Source organism: Amphiura filiformis, chromosome 13, assembly GCF_039555335.1.
Source record: "Amphiura filiformis chromosome 13, Afil_fr2py, whole genome shotgun sequence".
In the NCBI taxonomy this organism is placed as follows: Eukaryota; Metazoa; Echinodermata; class Ophiuroidea; order Amphilepidida; family Amphiuridae; genus Amphiura; species Amphiura filiformis.
Genome location: NC_092640.1, coordinates 12,384,614 through 12,406,111, shown reverse-complemented (window position 1 = coordinate 12,406,111; position 21,498 = coordinate 12,384,614). Strand labels below are relative to the sequence as shown.

Sequence of the window (21,498 nt, the reverse complement as noted above, 5' to 3'; positions counted from 1 at the left end):
ACAAAAACTCATTCTCCATAACTTGAGGTCAAATTTTGAGCTACAGTTGATAAATGGGGTTATTGAACTGTGGCACTTGAAATGAGACCATTTTGGGTGTACACCATGAGTGTATGATAGATGAATTCAGCATCTCATATAGAAACATACACTAAAACATTTTCCACCCTGATGTGGCAGTGACGTAAGTGCGCATTTAAATCCTCGGACGCCGCATAGATGCGTGCGTGAAACGTGCCTCAACGCTTTGACGTCACTGCCACATCAGGGTAGAAAATGCTTTACTGAGAGGAGCATCCTCAGTGGCTTAGGAAGATTTTCAACATGGGGGCTGGCAAAACCAAAGTTTGTTGATGACCTGTTCTGGGCCTGAGAAGGGTTACCCCCTCTAAATCAGAAAATGTGGCAAAAATAGGTAAAAATAAACTGCAATTTTTCTGGTATCTGATCAGTTTTTTTTATATCACCTGGGATATTAGGAAGGGGGCTGAAGGGTATTCGAGCCCATGTACCCAAATTATTGGGGGAAGGGCAGCCCCTGTTAGCCCCCTGGTTTTTAAGCTTATTAAACTTAATTTCTTCAAAATCTCTTGAGGATGAGTGGTACTTGCAGCCTATATGGTACATTATTTTTAAAAACTTAATTAGCCTAAGTTTGGTACAAGCTTGATTGCCACAGCATACAAAAATATTGCCTTAAAATGCATGTGGCCCTTCTTTCCAAAAATTGACCAAGTATCAAAATGTGAATTTATTGGGAATTAGGGCCACCTATATGAGTAGGATTGAGCTATATGCTTTATTTGGCAAAACAAAATAAAATTATTCTAATGCCCAAAAATTCCATAGCTTATGTCACCCATCACTAGCATGATTAACTGTTTTTTGCATGTTTCATATAAATCTTCATTGTTACTGTATAGCTGTGTGTTCTACCGCCGTTTGGAATACTTTATCACTGCATCAATGGATGGTGCTATAAAGGTTTGGAATGCAGTTGTATTCAGTCAAGTTCATGAGTTTGTTGGACATTACAACTGTGTAACAGGTAAGCTGCCTAATTATGACCCTGAGTCATCTTGGGCTGGGGTAGGGGTTTGCAAGAAAACATTAAAGGAGGATTTCGTGATCATAGTATCCTCTTTTTATGACATTTTTCAGTAGATATCCATGAAAAATGCTTATTCCCAAAATGTCAGTTGATTCCAATTTTGCGTTCGCGAGTTATGCATGATTATGTGTATAACACGGCTCCATAGACAATGTGTTGTAATATTGTTCTGGTGTACAAGAATGTAATTCAAAATTCACAATATTTGCAAAACGAATTAATCTGCAAGAATTATTTTGTACAAAAAATCTCAACTTTTTTGGAGAAAAGTGGGTGGATGATGTTGTGGATCACTAAATGCCCTTTAAAGTAAAAGAATCATGTGTTATATTCAATGGCATCCGCAGGTTTTCAAAAGCGGGGCACGGGTCTCGATGCCTGTGACTGTTTGAAAATGTTTAGCATATGTCGCTCACCTTAATAGATACATCCCAAATTTTCACCCGAATGGGTGCATTTCCCCCGACTAACTAGTGGAGGGGGGCATGGCCACTGGTTATATTAGTAGATATGAAAATGTCTATTAATAAAAAAATATATATATGTTGGCATTTATACAGTGCCTTTCACATGTATCAAAGCGATTTACATTTATTCCACTGTTGTAGGAATATATCAGCTGCCATACAATGCCCAAGGCATGCTCATACCTGTGAGTGGCACTCAATGGACAATATTCATAACAGCTCCCCATTTCACCCTTGGGTAAAGAGAGGCAAGTAAGGTAACTTGCAATCCTCCGATTATGCGTGGCTAGAGCCGGTATCGTTGTGCCACCCCTGGCTATGTCACTGAAAATTATCAACAATTAGTGCCACTATAATGCCATTTAGTAATACTTTGCAACCTGCAGGTCTTGCTACCCATCCTACCGATCCATTGCTTATATCCAGCTCAAAAGATGGCACAATTAGGGTTTGGAGATTGGATACATTTGAATTGGTAAGTAAAAACAAACATATGATGTAGGCCTATATGTGCGTATAGGAAAATTGCTGAAAAATGGCTTCCCCAATCAGGCCTGATGCCCCCTCCTCCCCCCACCATCATGGTCGGTGCCCCTAATAGTGTAACTCATACTACACCACTGTGCTATTTGATCATGTTACATTTAAACTTGTCAACCATCCAGCCCAGTATTATAAGAAGACGGGCAGTGATGCGGCAGCACCAGAACTTTTTTCTGGGGGAGGCAGAGTGAAAATTCCCCATTGAGCTTGCTTTCATTGTGTGAAGACAAAATAGCTTATTTACCTCTGAGCTAAGAGCATGTTGTCTAGTTCAATTTTGAACTTGCCACTATTTCTTACTTGACTTTGAACTACAACTTGTAGTTTTTGCTGTTTCATTTTATATTTTGTTTTTTGTCCCTCTCCTTGAAATGTGTTCTTGTGTCACCATTAGGCCTACCTATGTTTCCTAAAATTTTACATTTTTTGGCAAAATATTCTTTCTGATTTTTTGTTCTGACTTGGGGGGACAAAGACCAAGTATTGGTAGAAAATCAATGGCTATTCCAGTTGAAATCCATACCCACATGGAAGACATGACTTTGATCTCCCACTCAGGGAGTGTGAATAGCTGTGAATTTCTCCATGTGAACTCTACATCCCCTGTGTATGGGAGAGCCAGGTTATGTCTTCCATAGGCATGATAGGGGGGTATTCCATAGGCATGATAGTATGGATTTCAATCACCCATGCCCCAATTTGAGGCAAACCAGACTATATCATGTTAAGTAATATGAATAAGGCTATTGAAACTTGATGTTGAGTTTAGCGTCCCATTTTTTTCAGCTCATAATGAGGCAACTATTTCATTATTCATTATTTTCAATGTTTCATTACCAGCGACCTTTTACCAATGCTTATGCGCTTTTGTTCATTCTAATTGGGTATCGCCAGTCGCAATATAATGTCACAAACACACATTTATACAAATGTAAAAGTATAATTATCTTGCGTTTTGTTTTTCAAGTTTTAAAACAAACTAAATGTATTCCGAAGTATACCTTGCCAGTCTTCTTCACTGATCACTCCAATTTGTACTAACCTCTCCGTATACATTTGAGGGGGAAATGGGGGGGGATTGACTCATTTTATACAAAAATAACAATCATGCAGAACATTTTTCTTCTAGTCTACCCTGGTATCCCAAAGGTAAAATTGAAATAATTGGATAGAGCAAGGGTCAAAAACCTGTATATTTTTAATTCTAAAATATTTAGATGGATTCATCTAATAGTTCTCAAGGCTTTCTATAGTTTTTGAAGGGTTCAAATACAAAAAAAGGGTTTAAAAATTTTGCAGAACAAATTTTCTTTCTGGTTTAGTAGTAATTTGCAAAATAATGAATTATTTTCAGATTTTACATCTCAAACGCGGCACAAAGTTCATAACGCGGGCGGTGGACGCTAAACTCAGAATCAAGTTTCAAGTGCCTAAGGTGATGAAGAAAACACATACCCTATTTACAGGCCGACCAAACCTGATTTTTCAAGCTTTCATCATGTTCATTGATTTTTTAGGGTCATTTTGCCTCTTCTAGACAAAAAAATGCCAACCACTTGGCAAGTCCATTCGTCTATAGAACAGGTTTTTTTGGTCACCTAATAATGCACCATTTCCTTCTTATTTCATGTAGACTCAACGCCTAGATGTTGGAGAGAAGATTCTCGGCATGCGATTGGCTTACTCAAACCAACTCTATTATTATACACTACATGATATCAAAGTCTGGAATTTTAACTTGGTAAGCTTACATGCTTGTATGGGTTTTACAATAATATTGTGGGCAGAGGTGATGCCAGAGAAGGGAAGGGGATATCACACATACAACATCACTCTTACAACAACAACAAAAATTGACTTTAGGAAAAAAACAGGCAGTTCTGCAACCCCATTACATCTTGATAGGCAGTGGGTTTGAAATGCATGGACCATCATCAATCCCAGGCCCTATCTCAAATTGTAAATTTGTGATGTGATCAAGCAAAATGAGTGTCAAGAATACCGATTTTGAGATATAGCCAATAATAGTTTTCAACCTCCTTTGTATTTTATTGTTCTGAGCAACATTAAAATGGCCATACCGATTTTGAGATATAGCCAATAATAGTTTTCAACCTTCTTTGTATTTTATTGTTCTGAGCAACATTAAAATGGCCATATCTCTAAAAAAAAACCTTAGTCTAATTATGATGGAGTATTCAGCAAAAATAAAGCTCTGACAATTAATGGCTCATGTACGAAATTTAATTTTTATTTGGATTGACATCAGATTCATTTTAGCTTGAACCATCATATTTTGATGTTATTTTGGTCCACAATTTGGTGACACTTTGTAAGACTTCAGACTCGCAATTCAACAACAGGTAAGGCTATCTTAACCCCCTGAGCACTACCTGCCATTCTAACATTGCCTCTGATTGGTCAGTTACATGATATCTTCATTTTAATCACCAATCACAATGGAGTTTTGCAAATAATTCACCCCAATTTTTTTGTGTGGTGAAATTATTCTAACATTGTTGCTGATTGGTCCAATTGATAATGAAAACTCTTTTTTGACCAATAGGCAGGTATTTCTCATGGGGTTAATTTAATAGTTGTCTCAAAGCACTTCTCAAATTGAAAACCTACTGCTTAGCACATGCAGATATAGGTAGTGTATGTACGACGTCCGTGATTCGGAAGTCACGTAAAGCCGTTGGTCCGATTGATCCCTGTCAGAGCTATTCGAAAAGAGAAGGGGGATCATCCCCGGTTCTGATATCTGCACTCAACCCTCTAGGTTCAAGAGGAAAAGATGGCCGCGATACAACTGTACATAGGTTGTCTACCCATAAAATCATGTATAATGCGGAATGCAGGTTTTGTTAGGGTTTTTGTTCTTTAATTTTTTTATCAAACTGTGGGATGAGCTTTTTGACAAGAATACGCCGCGGAATATACACGCATAGTTTCACTGTGTTCAAGATGAAGAGTTTTATTGAGATTTACTATTTTTTACGTGAGATTTTTGTGTGGTAGATTTAGGAAAAAATAAAAACAGGAAAAAATGAAATTATTCAAGGCCAGTAGGAATAACACACAAAATCAGGGTTTTTTTTACTAATGTGCGCTGGGGCTTTGAGACGAAGTAAAAATAAGATGGCCTAATGCCATGGAAAATAATTGATGATGAAGCAGGTGATGAAGGAAACTTTAAGTTCATCGTGCTTCTTCACAGATAGTAAATTTGTGGGCTGCAGTGATTTGCACTGGTCTTTTGCTCTGGGTCTTTTGCCTTGAGGACCCACCATATGTCACGTACTGCTCACAGGTATGCAATAATATTTGGAGAAATCAAAGAAAGCAACTGGTAAGTCAAAAATATCACTGCTCTCAACATCTCACACACCACTTCCCATTGAGGAAGTTGTGAAATAAACTTTTCGATAAACATTTCAGTTATTGTATAATTCTTGTTCATTTATTTGTAGTTTCATCATATTTTTACACCAATCCAATCCTGTGTTCATAAACTGGCCAGGGTCAAATCACCAGTGACACCATCAAGAATACTGTGTGCTGCTGAGGTTAGTATAACTTCATCATCAAGGAATTACATGATTTTGTCTGGATATAATATTTTCTAATTTGTAGTAACTAATTGTAATATATTGTTCTCCTTTAGGATGGAGGTGTACGTCTGATATCGGCTGTGACAGGCGCAATACTCACCATTATATATCCAATGGCTACATATCAGGTATGTCCTTGCTTGTCTATTTGAAAACAAAAGAAACAAATAAACAAAATGCACAAATAAACATGCTAAATAGTAAAATAACCCTTTAAGATGCTATTGTTTGGTGGCTTCACTTCTGGAGATGCCCTATATCAGTCAGAATTAATAGGTACATTTTCACGGGAAAATTTTCTGGACACGTGACACCCATGGGAGCAGACATATTAGCATTATGGAATGTGACCCCGAGCACAGCGGGTGTTCTTCCAATGTATTTGAATAGGAAGAATTACTCCTTTCAGGTAAAATAAGTTACTTGTCGCAAGTTAATAATGTTATGGTAAGAGTTTCCGTAGATAAATATTTTTTCCGTAGATAGATATTTTTGAAATTACGTTTTGATGATATTGTGAAAAAATTAAGATAACATAATATTCAATAAATTTGCAATGCACAAATTTCTATCAAAATTGCGGTCAAAAATACTATTCCAATTCAAAATTACTAAGACTTGAATAGCGAGGTCACCGCCGGGGGTCAGAGATCAGGCTCGAGGTTACGCTCACATTGATACGCATTGGTCACGTGTCCAGAAAATTTTCCCGTGAAAATTTACCTATTAATGTTGACTGTATATAGGACCCTGTTGACAGTGGCGTAGCATCATAGGGACATTACGTGCCCCCAATCAATCTGAAAATTTCGAAAATCCCATAGAAAAAAAAAAAAAAAAAAAAGGCTTGTGCCCCCATCAGAACTGGTGACCCCCCCAATCATGGTCGGTGCCCCACCCCCATATGATGACCCACACTGTGCCACTGCCCATTGAGTGATAGTCCAAATATTGCTTTAACTATAGCTTTTGCTCATGGATAGGCGCGTAGCCAGCATTGTCAGTCCGGGAGAAAATGCCAGTATGTCCCTATTTTTCCTCTACTTCCCTTTCTTTCTCTCTTTTCTCCCCTTCTTCTCATCCCCATTCTTCCGCTTCTCTGTCCCCATTTTAGGTGTCTGGGGGCAGTTGACCATTTTCATCATAATTTCCTGGCTATGCCACTGGTATGCAATAGACTTCGGTTGTATATATAAATGCGCTTTTATAAATGCGCACGTGACCAGATGGCCAGCGCCATATTTGCATTACATCACTGTCAATCACTGAAATGGCGACCATTGAAGGAGTGGCTACAGTTGTGACCTTGTTTCGTGGCTAGCACTGGCAAGGAACATTGGCTGGAGGTTCGATGCTATAAATTTGCAAGGATAAATCATGGATATCAAAGGATCATGATTATTGCACAGCACCCCCCATGTACAAACATAACTAATGTTTATTTATTTATTTTTATTTATTTATTTATTTATTTATTTATTTATTTATTTATTTATTTATTTATTTCAGGACAATTTTTTTTGTATTTTCTCAAATTGAAATTTATTTACAGATTTTTTGGGTTATTTAAACATTTAAAAAAAACGACCGACCGACCCTACTTGAAAGGTCCGTTCGCCCGTAGAACAGGGTTTCTCTCTTTCTCGCCTTATAATTTTATAAATATTATTTGTCCCCCCTTGACGTATACAATTACAATATACCATGACAATAATGTGTATGACGAGATCTAACTTACTAGCTGAATAAACCTCAAACCATGCATCGCATACGTGATTGTACGTCATATTGTCATATAACGTATGAGCGTGATGTATAGTATACGAGTCTTCCTCAACATCTTCCAGCCGGGATGATTAGATCATGTACAGTCATCTACGTGTTTATACTCTAAATTGTACGTCAAAGGGTGTACAGATTACCGATTTAGCATGGGGACACAAAAGGTGCTTAAAAACACATTTTGAATTTGTTTTTGTCCATTTTGACGAATGAGTAAGTTAGAAATGAGGAGGTCGGGCGGGGACATCTAGCCTATTAGTTTGAGAGGGTCATTATACCGAAAAAGGGCTAAAGTTATAGTTTCCTCAATTTACGTTATAATTAGAGTTAAAATTAGGGTCAGAGTTATGTTCATTGGCGGCACTACGGGGGTACTTATCTTGACTCCCAAATAAATAAATCCATGACCCCTTCCTTCCGAAGAAAATGACAGCCCCGAAGTTCCCTACGTTGCAAACATTATCAAATAACATCATCGGCAGCTACCCAGTTCTGACCTTAATGCCAGTAAGAATCACATTTCGTCATCAATATGGCCAATTGCCATGCCCATTTAGCACGGAAATAATGAAATATAACTTTTTAAATCAGCTATATCTAGCTTTTCCGTCATAATTTTTTTTTTTCCGTAATGGAAAATCCAAATAAAGAGTTTATGTTTCGGGTCAAATTATTTTGCCCTTTGCAATCAATGCCACTATTTTGCAAAACCAATTTTCCTTGTAACCTGTCATTTTCGCCTATACTTTTTGCGTGTGGAATTGGTGCACATCCGGGTACCTTACATCGTTGAACACGGTATGGCGACTTGTAGATGTCACGTGCGCATTTATATATATACCCGAAGTCCACTGGTATGAGGCTATCCAAATTAAGTCATCTCCTAAGATATGTAAATCTAGGTCTTTCAAGCATTTTAATGAACATGAATTTGTAAATACAGTAAAAAATATAGATTGGAATATAATCAATAATTATACAAATGTAGATGAAGCTCTCCAAACATGGACAACAATGTTTAATGAAGCATGTAATACTCATGCTCCAATCAAAGAGAAGCGTGTGAAAACCTCTCAACCCGAGTGGATAACAAGTGAATTTTTATCTATTTGTAAAGATCGTGATTATTATTATGCAAAAGCACATAAAAGTAATGAACCTAATGACTGGCAGATGGCCAAAATGTACCGTAACAAAGCCAATAATTTACGTCTTAATCTCAAGAGGAAATTTTATTCTGATTCCATAGCTAATAATGTAAATAACTCTAAGAAATTATGGTCTACGATAAAGAAACTTTTACCATCTAAATCTTCATCAACTACCACTACTGTTAAAAATGATAATGGCTTTACATCTACTGTCAAAGAAACTGCTAACATATTTAATGACTATTTCACTTCAATAGGTTCCACACTTGCAGAAAAATTTGATAATGTACATGTTAACAATAATATCAAAGATTCTGATAGTTCTTTCAGCTTTAATTCTATTTCTTCAGATTTTGTTTATAAGCAAATTTGTGATATTCCTAACAAGTCAACTGGTATTGATGATATTAGTGTAAAACTTCTTAAACTTGCTGCACCGTATATATGTCATTCACTTTCTTATATTTGTAATCTTTCTCTTTGTACATCTATGTTCCCAACAAATTGGAAATTGGCCAAAGTTACTCCAATCTTTAAAGCTGGAGACAAATTAGATGTTGGGAACTATAGACTTATTTCTGTTTTGCCTCTTATCTCAAAAATTATTGAAAGATCTGTACACAATCAACTTTATTCATACCTTACAATCTCTGGTATTCTATCAGATAATCAGTCTGGCTTTCGTACAAATCATTCTACTGCAACTACTCTTATTGATGTTGAAGATTATATATTGAAAAACATGGATAGTGGACGTGCTACTGGAGCAATTTTTCTTGATCTTAAAAAAGCATTTGATTGTGTAAATCATTCTCTCTTGATTGAGAAACTGTATTGTTATGGTGTTCGAGGTAATGTATTAGAGTGGTTCAAGTCTTACCTTAATAATAGAGCTCAAGCTGTAAATATTAATTCCACACTATCTACCTTTAAAAACATCAATATTGGAATTCCTCAAGGATCTATACTTGGTCCACTTCTCTTTATTATTTTTGTAAATAGCTTACCTGATACTGTAAATTGTAAATGTACTATGTATGCTGATGATACCACACTTCTTTGTACTGCTAATGACCCTTCTACTCTTCAATCAGAACTCCAGACAAACTTCAATATTATTGCTGATTGGTTCAAGAGTAACAATCTTACTTTAAATGCTAAGAAAACCAAGTTTATGGTCTTTGGTACTTGTCATATATTAGAAAAGTTCAAAAATGTTCACATATATTATAATAATGATAACATTGAGCGTGTCGAAGAATTTAAGTACCTTGGTGTCACATTTGACCCTATCTTGTCTTGGTCAAATCATATTAATAAAATGTCTTCTTGTATTTCCAAATGTTGTGGTATTATCAGACATATTAAATATTATGTTCCAAGAGATACTCTCATTATGCTTGCTAATGCACTTGTCATGCCAAACTTCGACTATTGTAGCTCTGTTTGGTCAAGTTGTTGTGCTGATCTTTCAAACTCTCTTCAAATTCTGCATAACAGATTAGCTCGCATTATCTTATCTGCTGGTATTAGAACACCTGTTAATGATATGAGTATCTTAGAATGGAACAAACTAAATGATAGATGGGTTAACCAAATATTGGTTCTAATATTCAAATGCCTTAAAGGTATGGCTCCAAGTTACATATCATCTCAATTTAATTTCATGTATAGCATGCATTCTAAAGGCACAAGGAGTCAAACCAACTTTAATCTCCACGAAGTGTCATGGAATATTAATGCAGGGAAAAGAACTTTTAATTCACGTGCTGCTAAAATTTGGAACAGTCTTTCTGCTGATATTAAATGTAATTATGAATCCATGAGTCTCTCTCAATTTAAGCATAGGATTCATTCTTCATAAATTTGTTTATTCCATCTGCATCTGTTTACTCATGTAATTTTAAGTTGTATCGTAAAATAATTTATATTATTTACATGTATGTATTTACAATGTATATGTAATTTTAAATTTGTTTTAACTTAAGAATGTTGTACTTTTTGATGCAGGGCCTCCTTGGAAATCAGTGTTTTAGCATTGAAGGGGCTACCCTGCCTAAAGAAAGAATAAATAAAAAAATAATAATCCAAAAAGTGGATAAAATCATTATGTTGTCCAAAAAGATTCTTTTTAAACTTCTATAAAATACATCTATATAAATAAAAGGAAGTCGCCAAATCTTGTGCGCGAATAGACTCAGAGATGATTTCACTTTCAGCTCTGATTTAGTGGTACATTGATCGGGTACATATTGCCATTAAACCATCTGAGGTTCATTTTTGCAAAAATTGATGGTAACTAAGAGAATAACATAAAAAACTGTCGTGTTGCTATGCAAAATCGATCGCAGTGGCATTGTGGGTAATAAGGACAGTGTGAACCGCGTAATAATATGTCCATTAAAAAAACCATACGCAGAGCAACATTGCCCGGTTTTCTGCCAACTGCGAGGTGGCCAAGAAATGATTCAGGCTATCTAGATGCACAACAGCGCATAATTTAATAATGATCTTACGAGCTTTTTGTCCCTACGCAAGCTACGCGCCCCATTTTCCGCCACTGCATCAAGGTTGGCAGCCAAGAAATTAAGGCTACGACGCGTGAATCAGGTCTTTGCGCCATCACTAAGGTAACGTAGGAAACAGTGGTCTCTGGTCTGGTAGTCTAGAGTGGTGATAGTGCCTGCGTGGAGACCCGGGGTGCAGACAGTCGGTGTACAATTTCATTATTTATTCTAGGCCTATATGAATCGTCGAGATTGAGGAATATATACGGGAAATGCATTGCACTTTATTTGGTTGAAAACGGTCAACAAATATGGTTAAAACCGGGTTTATTTTCCCGGGCTTTTTTATTGCCAAACTCAGTGGTAGCGCGTACAGTAACTAACTGGCAGCGCGTTGCTGTTATAGTGTGTTGGCTTTAAAGGATGTGACTCGCACGCACGGTGCGCATATACCCACGCAGAAATTTTTATGTCAAATATATATCAAAAGTATATCAAAAATATGTTAAATGGTATGTTGATACAAATTTGATATATCAAAACTATGTCAAATAGATTTTGACATATATTTGATTGTATCAAATATGTGTCAAAAAATTGAAGTATGTCAAAACTATGTCAAATTTAACTTAGATTCTCAAATGAAAAGTATGAGGGTCAAATTTGTGTCAAAATTGTGTCAAATCTGTGTCAAATTTGACTTTAAAAATTTTTTGTATGTCAAATTTGTGTCAAAATTTACTTAGTCATTTTCCTGATAATTTCAGTGTGTCAAAATTATGTCAAATCCAACTCAGAAATTTTTTTTGTATGTCAAATTGGTGTCAAATTTTACTTAGTCATTTTCATGATAATTTCATTGTGTCAAATTTGTGTCAAATTTTACTTAGCCATTTTGTTGATAATTTCATTGTGTCAAAATTGTGTCAAATCCAACTTATACATTTTACTGACCAAATGCATGTACATTGTAAAATGAAACATTGTTTTATCTTTTTTAGCATCATTGAATTTTTAGAATCAAACATCATGATCAGTCGAGAATATGAATTTAATGACCGCATAGAATATTCACTGTTTATCATGGTTTATTGAAACTACATATCAAGACATCAGATCAAGATCTGACATGATATAAGGCTTTGTATAATGTGAAAAGAAACTGAACAAAAAGGTGTTGTTCAACAATGTTTTAATATAAAATAATTCACTGACGTTTCGTACAAAACGTCAGTGAATTATTTTATATTAAAACATCGTTGAACAACACCTTTTGTTCAGTTTCTTTCACTTTTTACCATGATGTAACGTGGGACTCTTATGTTTTTTGTATAAATTAAATTATGTGACCCAGTGTGTGCCCAATGCTTCTGGTGTGTCCAGGCCGGGGGCACCCAACTTGAGAAGTGATAGTATGTGCCTGTCAATAGGCCCTCTTTTGAAGTTGACTATACCCGATGACTCCTTTTTCAAAAAGTCATACCCCTCTTTTTAGGTGCTTGCTACCCAATGACCCCTTTTTTTAGTTGCGACTACCCAAATGACCCCTTTTTCTAGAATGGTATCACTAAAATGCCACAACATAATGCAGCAACTTTCAAATTCTCTTATTTCAGCAAATTTGTATTGAAATTTGGAAAATTTTGAACAAGAAATAGGATTTTGCTCCATTTTTGAGGCAGCCAGATCAAAGTAATTACGATTTTGGTCATTGCAATTTTGTCCCAGTATTTCGAGCCAGATGGAGCAAACTTGTTCCCCCTTCCTCCTGTCCCCGGTCAGTATGCTTCTGGTGTGTCCAGGCAGGGGGGCACTCAACTTTAGAAGTGACAGTATTATGTGCCTGTCAATAGGCCCCTCTTTGAAGTCTACTATGACCCTTTTTTGAAAAAGTCATACCCGATGACCCCTCTTTTTGACTACCCAATGACCCCCTTTTTCTAGAATGGTATCACCAAAATGCCACAAAATAATGCAGCAACTTTCAAATTATCTTATTTCAGCAAATTTGTATTGAAATTTGGAAAATTTTGAACAAGAAATATAATTTTGCTCAATTTTTTCAACATTTTCTACCCAATAACCCCTTATTTGATATCTATACCCAATGACCCCTGCCCCCAATATTTTGTACCGATAGGCCCCTACTTCGTGATGCCAGTAGGCACATACCTTCACTTATAAAGTTTTCCCCCGTCAGGCAGGGACCGTGTAGGGACCAGCTCCAGGAAGTCTCATGAATTAAGTTGCTTTGAGGCATCATCAGAAGAGCTGGCCGGGCCTACTCATTATGATTTACATAATTTTTAAGGATGGAATTACTAGTTTATAGCTATAAGCTCGAGATGAAAACGGATCATTCCTAAGAGCCGTCTTGCTGAGTGATGTGCTATCAGAATTTTTACAATCTCGTGGTGAAAATTTATATGACCCCCCCTTCTGCCCACGCAGACTCAATCCATTGTTTGAATTAAGGGGTGAAGCGTGCAAAAACGTTTATAGTAAGTGTCAGGAAAGGAGCGGAACATGGACAAAATTTTGCGCTCTTCATGATAAATATTTTAATTAACTCCTATTTTTGGTGTAAATAAATTATGACCCCCTCCCATTTTGGCATAAACATTATGACCCCCCCAGTATTTTCACGACCCCACCCCATTCGGGAAAAAATGACAGCCCCTATTACTAACAGGGCATTAATGCACTGGGCTAATGCAGCTAACCATTAAACCAAGGGAATTTCTTGTTTGGTGCTCCTACATAAAGGAGGAACTTCCTATCAGAAGAAGAAAAAGAAAATGGCAGCTTGTGGTGGTGGATTTGAATTTTAACGGTTCAATTTTCGTTTTAAAAGCTTAAAGCCAGTCTGTCATGACAACGGAGGAATGCATCAATATCATCTAGTCATGAACATTATATACAATGTGTGATTCGGTGGACAGGCTTGAGCTATTATATAGTAAACGAATCTTATGACTGCAGTGTGACGTGAATCATGAATGCATCAGCATACAAGCGGCTAGGGGACGCAGGGGTAACCTTGTCAATCAAATACTTCATCTATTGTGTCCAATACTTAATCCGATAAGTGATCGATGTATATCGATAATTTAGATCAAGATCATGGAATTAAGCTACAGCGGCGCGCTTTCATACTTTACGAGGCCCGGGGGGGTCACTCCCATTGTGGCCTGTACACCATCCGCGATAATGAAAACGCGTAAAAAGGGTCGATTGTCGCGGGTAGGCACGATACGCACGTATCGCGGTTAGGGTGTCAAAAACATGAAAAATTTGAAAAAGGGTAGCAAAATTGCAATTGCTAAATCGCGGAAATGAAATTTAGGGTATGAAATTTGATGTTAGGAATGAAATCCCTGTTTAGGGTGTCGTTTTAGCCAAGGTTAAATCCTTGTTTAGGGTGCTTTTCAAAAGTTGATTATCGCGGATGGTGTACAGGCCACAATGGGAGTGACCCCCGGTTACGAGGTGATTCAGCCAGGTACCTGCATGGACAGCACAACAAGTTTTCATGACTTAATTTATTCTTTATGATTACGATTTAAAAAAAAAAAAAAAACAATAATAAAAATATAATTAAAAAATGATAATATTATAAGAATATAAGGTAGGCCTATATAAGATTTTTTTTTTATTAAAGAAATTAAACATTTTTTATCATTATCATAGGCCTAAATATGAATTTGTAACGTTATACATTTAGCAGAAAAATGTCATATTAAAATGAGCTTTGTGATTTTTTATTTGGTTAAAACTAAGCACTTTAATAATTCTGAAATTGTTAATACAAATAAGAATGCGTCTTTTGAGTATAGGCCTAATACATATTTATTAGTATTAGGCTAAGTAAAAAATAAAACATGTTTCACGTCCGGCTTTTCGAAAAAAAGGAGGAAGAGGGGGCTTTTTATTTTCTATTTTTTATGCAAAATTGGTGTAAATACCCATACTTGGAGCTGTTTTAGCGTACAATCCGTACATACAATAATGCCTGGAAAAAGGAGGAGGCCCTTTTTTTATTTGTTGTTCTGAGAGTTACACCCCCTCTAATGATCACAAAACCTTCCTAAAATGTTGCTTGTATCTTAACAAGGCTATAGAAAGCATCCCAACTTCCTAGACATATTTTTTGAAAAGTTATAACTGAATTTCAAAAAATAAAATTTATTTGAGAAAACCTCAAAAAGGAAGCGGGAGGGGCGTGAAACATGTTTATTTTTTTATTTGGCCTTATAGTTTTGCAATATTATTTTTGTTATTATTTATATATTGTGTTATTCAATTTTGAATTATGTTCAATTATCCCAGCAAACACAAAATGTTTTCGAGTTTTCGACATCTTTCGCAAAAGGTTAGAAAAGGTTGCCAGAAAATGTTTAAATGTCGGGCTATATAAAGGGTATGTAAAGGGAATAAAACTTTTTCATAACATTCAAAAACATTTTTTGATAACTTACTGCAAATAAAATGTTTTTATGACCTATATTTAACCCGACATTTATTGTTATTAAAACGTTTTTACCAAAACCGAAACCCAAAAATATAGGCTTAACCTGTTTAAAACGTTTTGTGTTTGCCGGGATGGCCTTTCAGACCTTCACATTAAAATGTAGATTACTTGCTAGCTTTATATTATAAATGGTCAATGATTTAATATATTAAAGTTATTAAAAATATTATCATTATTTATAAAATTTTTCATTATTATTATAGATTTTTATTTCATCATTTCAAATTGTAATAATTGTAACTTTTATTCCATGCAGATTTATGCGCCCACGTTAAACTTGGTCAATTTCGCACAGTGGTCCTCTAGCTCTGGGGATAATTGCCTATATCGATTGGATTGATCATGGATATAAACGTATTGGTGATGTCATAAGTTTAACTTTGGTGGACAATAGAATAACCATTGATTGACAAGGTTACCCCTGCGTCCCCTAGCCGCTTGTATCAGCATGGCATGGTGGGACAATGGAGTAGATTTTAGTTTTGGCTGTTCATGCTGCTACTGAGTACCAATCAATTTAAGACTAAACTGCATCATCGCATGCTGTATGTACTGGATAAAGCACATGGTAAGTATACAGTCAACATTTTTGAAAATTAAAAAATGTATTTTAAGCTTACCTATACTTCTACTACACATGACTACAGTACATCACTACATGTATCACTGTAGTCTGTACCAGTTAGGGTGCATCAAGTGCCCCTCATTTCAACCATATTTTTTGCTCCTAGTGTCAAACTGTACCATTTAACTAGAAAATCATCCACTCCAAATTTAAATTCAATCGGAGGTCGGGAAGGGGTCCACGTGAGCTTAAAGTTCGGACAAAGGCAACCGGCAGCTAAAGTCCGGCCGGCAGCTATTGTATTATGTATACAGTTATACACACACATTAAGAGCTCTTGAACATAATTTTTTAGAAGTGGCTCTATACCTCAAAAAATAGATTTTTCTAATATTTTGTGCAATGATGCATGTTAGGGTGTTGACTACTTGTGTGACTAAAAAAAATTCAAAAATTGGCTCGTTGCCATGGAAACGGCCAAAACCCAGATTCTGTCATTTTGGGCCAAATTGGCAGTGAAATTAGTTTAAAAACATGCTATTTCAAGTGTTCGCTGCAACTAAGCCATATAATGCTGGAACATTACATTAAGTTCTTGTGAAAGGACATCTATTCATTTGATGATCAGCATATTTAGAGGTCAATAAGTTATTCTTAAAGTGCGTGCAGAGCCCATCTGTCAGGTGTATTTTCACTTTTTCATAAAATGTCATTTTAGCACCTAAAATATCATCATGAAAATCAACAACCCGGTGTTGCCAGTATTTTGTCCATTCTAGTGTGGGTAGTACAAGCTAGGTACTTTACATTTTAATAAAAATCAGCTTGGGCAAGTGTTACTTCTAAATACAGTGTTGCCAGAAAAACCGGTATTTTTGCAAATTGACAATTTGCAAATTACGCCTTTTTGTCAAAGTTTTGTGCATTTTGACAAATATTTTCTTTCAAGGTGAATCCAAACAACACTGTTTTGTCTTTGTAAATATCTAAACACTAAAAATTCAAAAGTAGTGTTGCCAGAATTCTTGATAAAACACCCAATATTAGCATTTTAGTGATTTTGTGTTGATGGTTTGGTTAGGAAATGCTTATTTTTAATTTTCATACATCGAATGTACATAGTATAGATTGTTATATGAATGTTTAAACACCTGAGCACAAAGTAAGTGTTGCCAGAATTCTTGATAAAACACCCAAAATCATATATAGATTTATATGTGCCACGATCCAACTTCATTTTTTTTTACTATCATCAATATTAATAATAATATCAATGTAGGTCTATTGGCCTATTAACATCATTATCAGTAATAATAAAAAATATTAATATCAATATAAATAATAATCAAAAGTATTAGCATCAATTTGGTTTACTATCATCAATAATATTAAGAATAATATCAAATATATTAACGTCATTATCAACAATCAACAAAAATATTAACATCAACCCTAGAACTACTGAGCCATATTTTGTAACACGGACTACGAAGGGGGTTGCAACCCCCTAATTTTCACTTATAGACGTCATATACCGTTATATTTGGAATCAATGTATAGCTATGGGTCTCCTCTACCCCAGTGATACCAATAAGTACAAACATTCCTCTCATAATATCGCTATGACGTCATAATGTGAGGGCGCCCATGCAAATTTGGAAAATTTCAGCTATGTACAAAAGTATTGGCAAAATTGATTTTCAGCTAAAAATTCTACAAAAAATGCGATTTTGACTGAATTTTCTCCTCAAACTAACAAGTAAAAAGTCAATAGCCTATAATAATTTCACATGAGCGAAATGAAAATAATTTATTTTACTATAGAAACCATTGGTGGCCCTCACCAACACCCCCCCCTCTATTGTCATCTTTGACAGTCGGTCCTACCCCCAGGTAAGGTGCTGGTAAACATTTTACACTAATATGAGCGCAAAGAATGGATCTACGATTAGTTTAGGTCGGAGCGTAAATGCGCACATTTTTTTTTATGACGGATAAGAAATCTTGGGGTGGTACTTTGTAGTTCTAGGGTTAATATCAATAATAATCAAAAATATTAACATCGATATCAATAATATTCAAAAATATTAATATCAATAACACTAATAATCAAAACTATCAATATCGATAATAATCAAAATATTCATATCAATATCAATAATATTTAAAATATTAATACCAATATCAATAACACTAATAATCAAAACTATCAATATCAATAATAATAAAAAATATTAACATCAATATCAATAACAATCACAAATGTTTATATCAATATCAATAATAAGCAAAATATTAATATTAATATCAATAATAAGCAAAATATCAATATTAATATCAATAATAAGCAAAATATTAATATCAATAATAATCAAAATATTAATATCAATATCAACAATAATCAAAACTATCTTAATATTTTAAAATTGATATTTATATTAATATTTTGATTATTATTGATATTAATATATATTTTTGATTATTATTGATATTGATATTTATATTTTTGATTATTATTCATATTCATATTAATATTTTTGATTATTATTGATTTTGATATTAATATTTTGCATTATTATTGATATCGATATTAATATTTTGATTATTATTGATATGGTTATTCATATTTTGGATTATTATTGAAATTGATACTAATATTCTTGATTATTATTTAAATTGATATTTATAGTTTTGATTATTTTTGATATTAATATTAATATTTTTGATAATTATTGATATTGATGTTAATATTTGTGATTATTATTGATAACGATATTTATATATTTTTAAATTATTACTGAAATTGATATCAATATTTTTAATTATTATTGATATTGATACTTTTGATTATTATTGATATTGATATTTATATTTTTGATTATTATTCATATTAATATTGTTGATTATTATTGATACTAATATAGTTTTATTACATTGAATGATATTAATATTTTTAATAATCAGAAATGTTAATATTTTTGATTATTATTGATATTATTGATGTTAATATTTTGATATTGATGATAATAATTTTGTTTATTATTGATAACGATATTTATATATTTTTTAATTATTGCTGAAATTGATATCAATATTTTTGATTATTATTGATCCAGTCCAGTAAGGCTTGAGTGACCAGTTCAAAATTCAATAGAAAACAAAGAACAAAATTAATACCCATAATTACCCTGACTATAACTTTGCACTAGATAATACTAGAACCGTAGGGGTTTTCAAAACTTTTTAGGACAATTAGCTATTGATGATAGTAAACCAAATTTTGACGTTGTCAACTTTAGCGTGAGAGGACTGGATCGTGGCATTATGATTTTGAGTGTTTTATCAAGAATTCTGGCAACACTTACTTTGTGCTCAGGTGTTTAAAAATTCACATAACAATCTATACTATGTACATTCGATGTATGGAAATTAGAAATAATCATTTCCCAACCAAACCATCAACAACAAATCATACTATCAGTAAAATACTAATATTGGGTGTTTTATCAAGAATTCTGGCAACACTAATTTTGAATTTTCAGTATTTACATATTTACAAAGACAAAACAGTGTTGTTTGGATTCACCTTGAAGGAAAGTATTTGTCAAAATGCACATAATTGTGACAAAAAGGCGTAATTTGACAAAATGTCAATTTGCAAAAATACCGGTTTTTCTGGCAACACTGTATTTAGAAGTAACATTTGCCCAAGCTGATTTTTACTAAAATGTAAAGTACCTAGCTTGTACTACCCACACTAGAATGGACAAAATCCTGGCAACACCGGGTTGTTGATTTTCATGATGATATTTTAGGCGCTAAAATGACATTTTATGAAAAAGTGAAAATACACCTGACAGATGGGCTCTGCACGTACCCTTAAGAATAACTTATTGACCTCTAAATATGCTGATCATCAGATGAATAGATGTCCTTTCACAAGAACTTAATGTAATGTACCAGCATTATAAGGCTTAGTTGCAGCGAACACTTGAAATAACATGTTTTTTAACTAATTTCACTGCCAATTTGGCCCAAAATGACAGAATCTGGGTTTTGGCGTTTCCATAACAACGAGCCGATTTTTGAATTTTTTTTAGTCACACAAGTAGTCAACACCCTAACATGCATCATTGCACAAAATATCAGAAAAATCTATTTTTTGAGGTATAGAGCCACTTCTAAAAAATTATGTTCAAGAGCTCTTAATAGCTGCCTTTAGTGAAAGTTTTTATAGTATTTCAAATCTCAGACAATACTCAATAAAATGCAAATCCATTTGAACTAATCACAAAGACAGCTATTTTCACACATATTTGACGTTATAATAATAGCTGCCATGTGCATGTTTCTCTATTTACAGCCGTTTCTGCATGGAAAATGGGTCCATCGCGCACTACAAGCTTGAAGTTTGTGCATGGTAGGTGTTTTTAACTTAATGACAAATAAATCAGGTAGCTATTTAGTTTTCATTACGTTATACTGCACATCACTGTGGCTGCCTTATGAATAACAATGTAATAAATGTACTTTTACCATTGCTTTTTATTTATCAGTCCATATATGATACAAGTTTGGTAAATTAGGTAGTAGGCCCCCCTATCATTCAGTTTACGCTTTCTCAGGTTAGGGTGGTGCAATAATTATGTGTACCGGGGAATTCTTAAAATGGTCTGCCAAAAATCGCTAAACACCCCCCCCTTTGCCCGTGCCAAAAACCTTTGCCCCCTTTCGACGTGCCAAAAACCTTTGCCCCCCCTTTTGACGTGCCAAAAATCTTTGCCCCCCTTACACATACAAGATTTTGAGGAACCCAATTTAAAACCTTAAATTGTCTTAACATATAATGCTTTCAGCATAGCCAGCAGGAAATTTTGCATTGAGCGTGTTAAGTAATGTTTTCCTACCCCTTTTAGGGCGTAATATAGAAGCGGTGCCCAAAATATCTGTGCCAAAAATTGCTTGCCCCCCCCCATTCGACCTGCCAAAAATCGCTTGACCCCCCCCCTTTCGACCTGCCAAAAAATGCTTGCCCCCCCCTTTTGGCCTGCCAAAAATCTTTGCTCCCCCCTATAATTCCCCGGTACACATAATTATTGCACCACCCCTTAGGTGTCCATTTTCTATCTTGCTCCACCACTTGCAAGACATTTTGATATAAATGTTCCTCAAGTGGTGGGCAGCAGCCAGGAAATCTGCACTGAGTTTCACGCCATGTTCTGCTTCA

General features: G+C 34.7%; 1 protein-coding gene across 1 annotated transcript in view; it reads left to right on the top strand.

Moving 5' to 3' along the window:
* LOC140167424 (uncharacterized) overlaps window positions 1–21,498 on the top strand; it is a 107,416-nt gene that overhangs the window by 14,861 nt on the left and 71,057 nt on the right. The window contains exons 7-11 of the mRNA XM_072190730.1: window positions 924–1,048; window positions 1,965–2,053; window positions 3,755–3,862; window positions 5,595–5,690; window positions 5,789–5,863. Of these exons, the coding sequence (XP_072046831.1) occupies window positions 924–1,048; window positions 1,965–2,053; window positions 3,755–3,862; window positions 5,595–5,690; window positions 5,789–5,863 (493 nt within the window). The remainder of the gene's footprint in view (window positions 1–923; window positions 1,049–1,964; window positions 2,054–3,754; window positions 3,863–5,594; window positions 5,691–5,788; window positions 5,864–21,498) is intronic.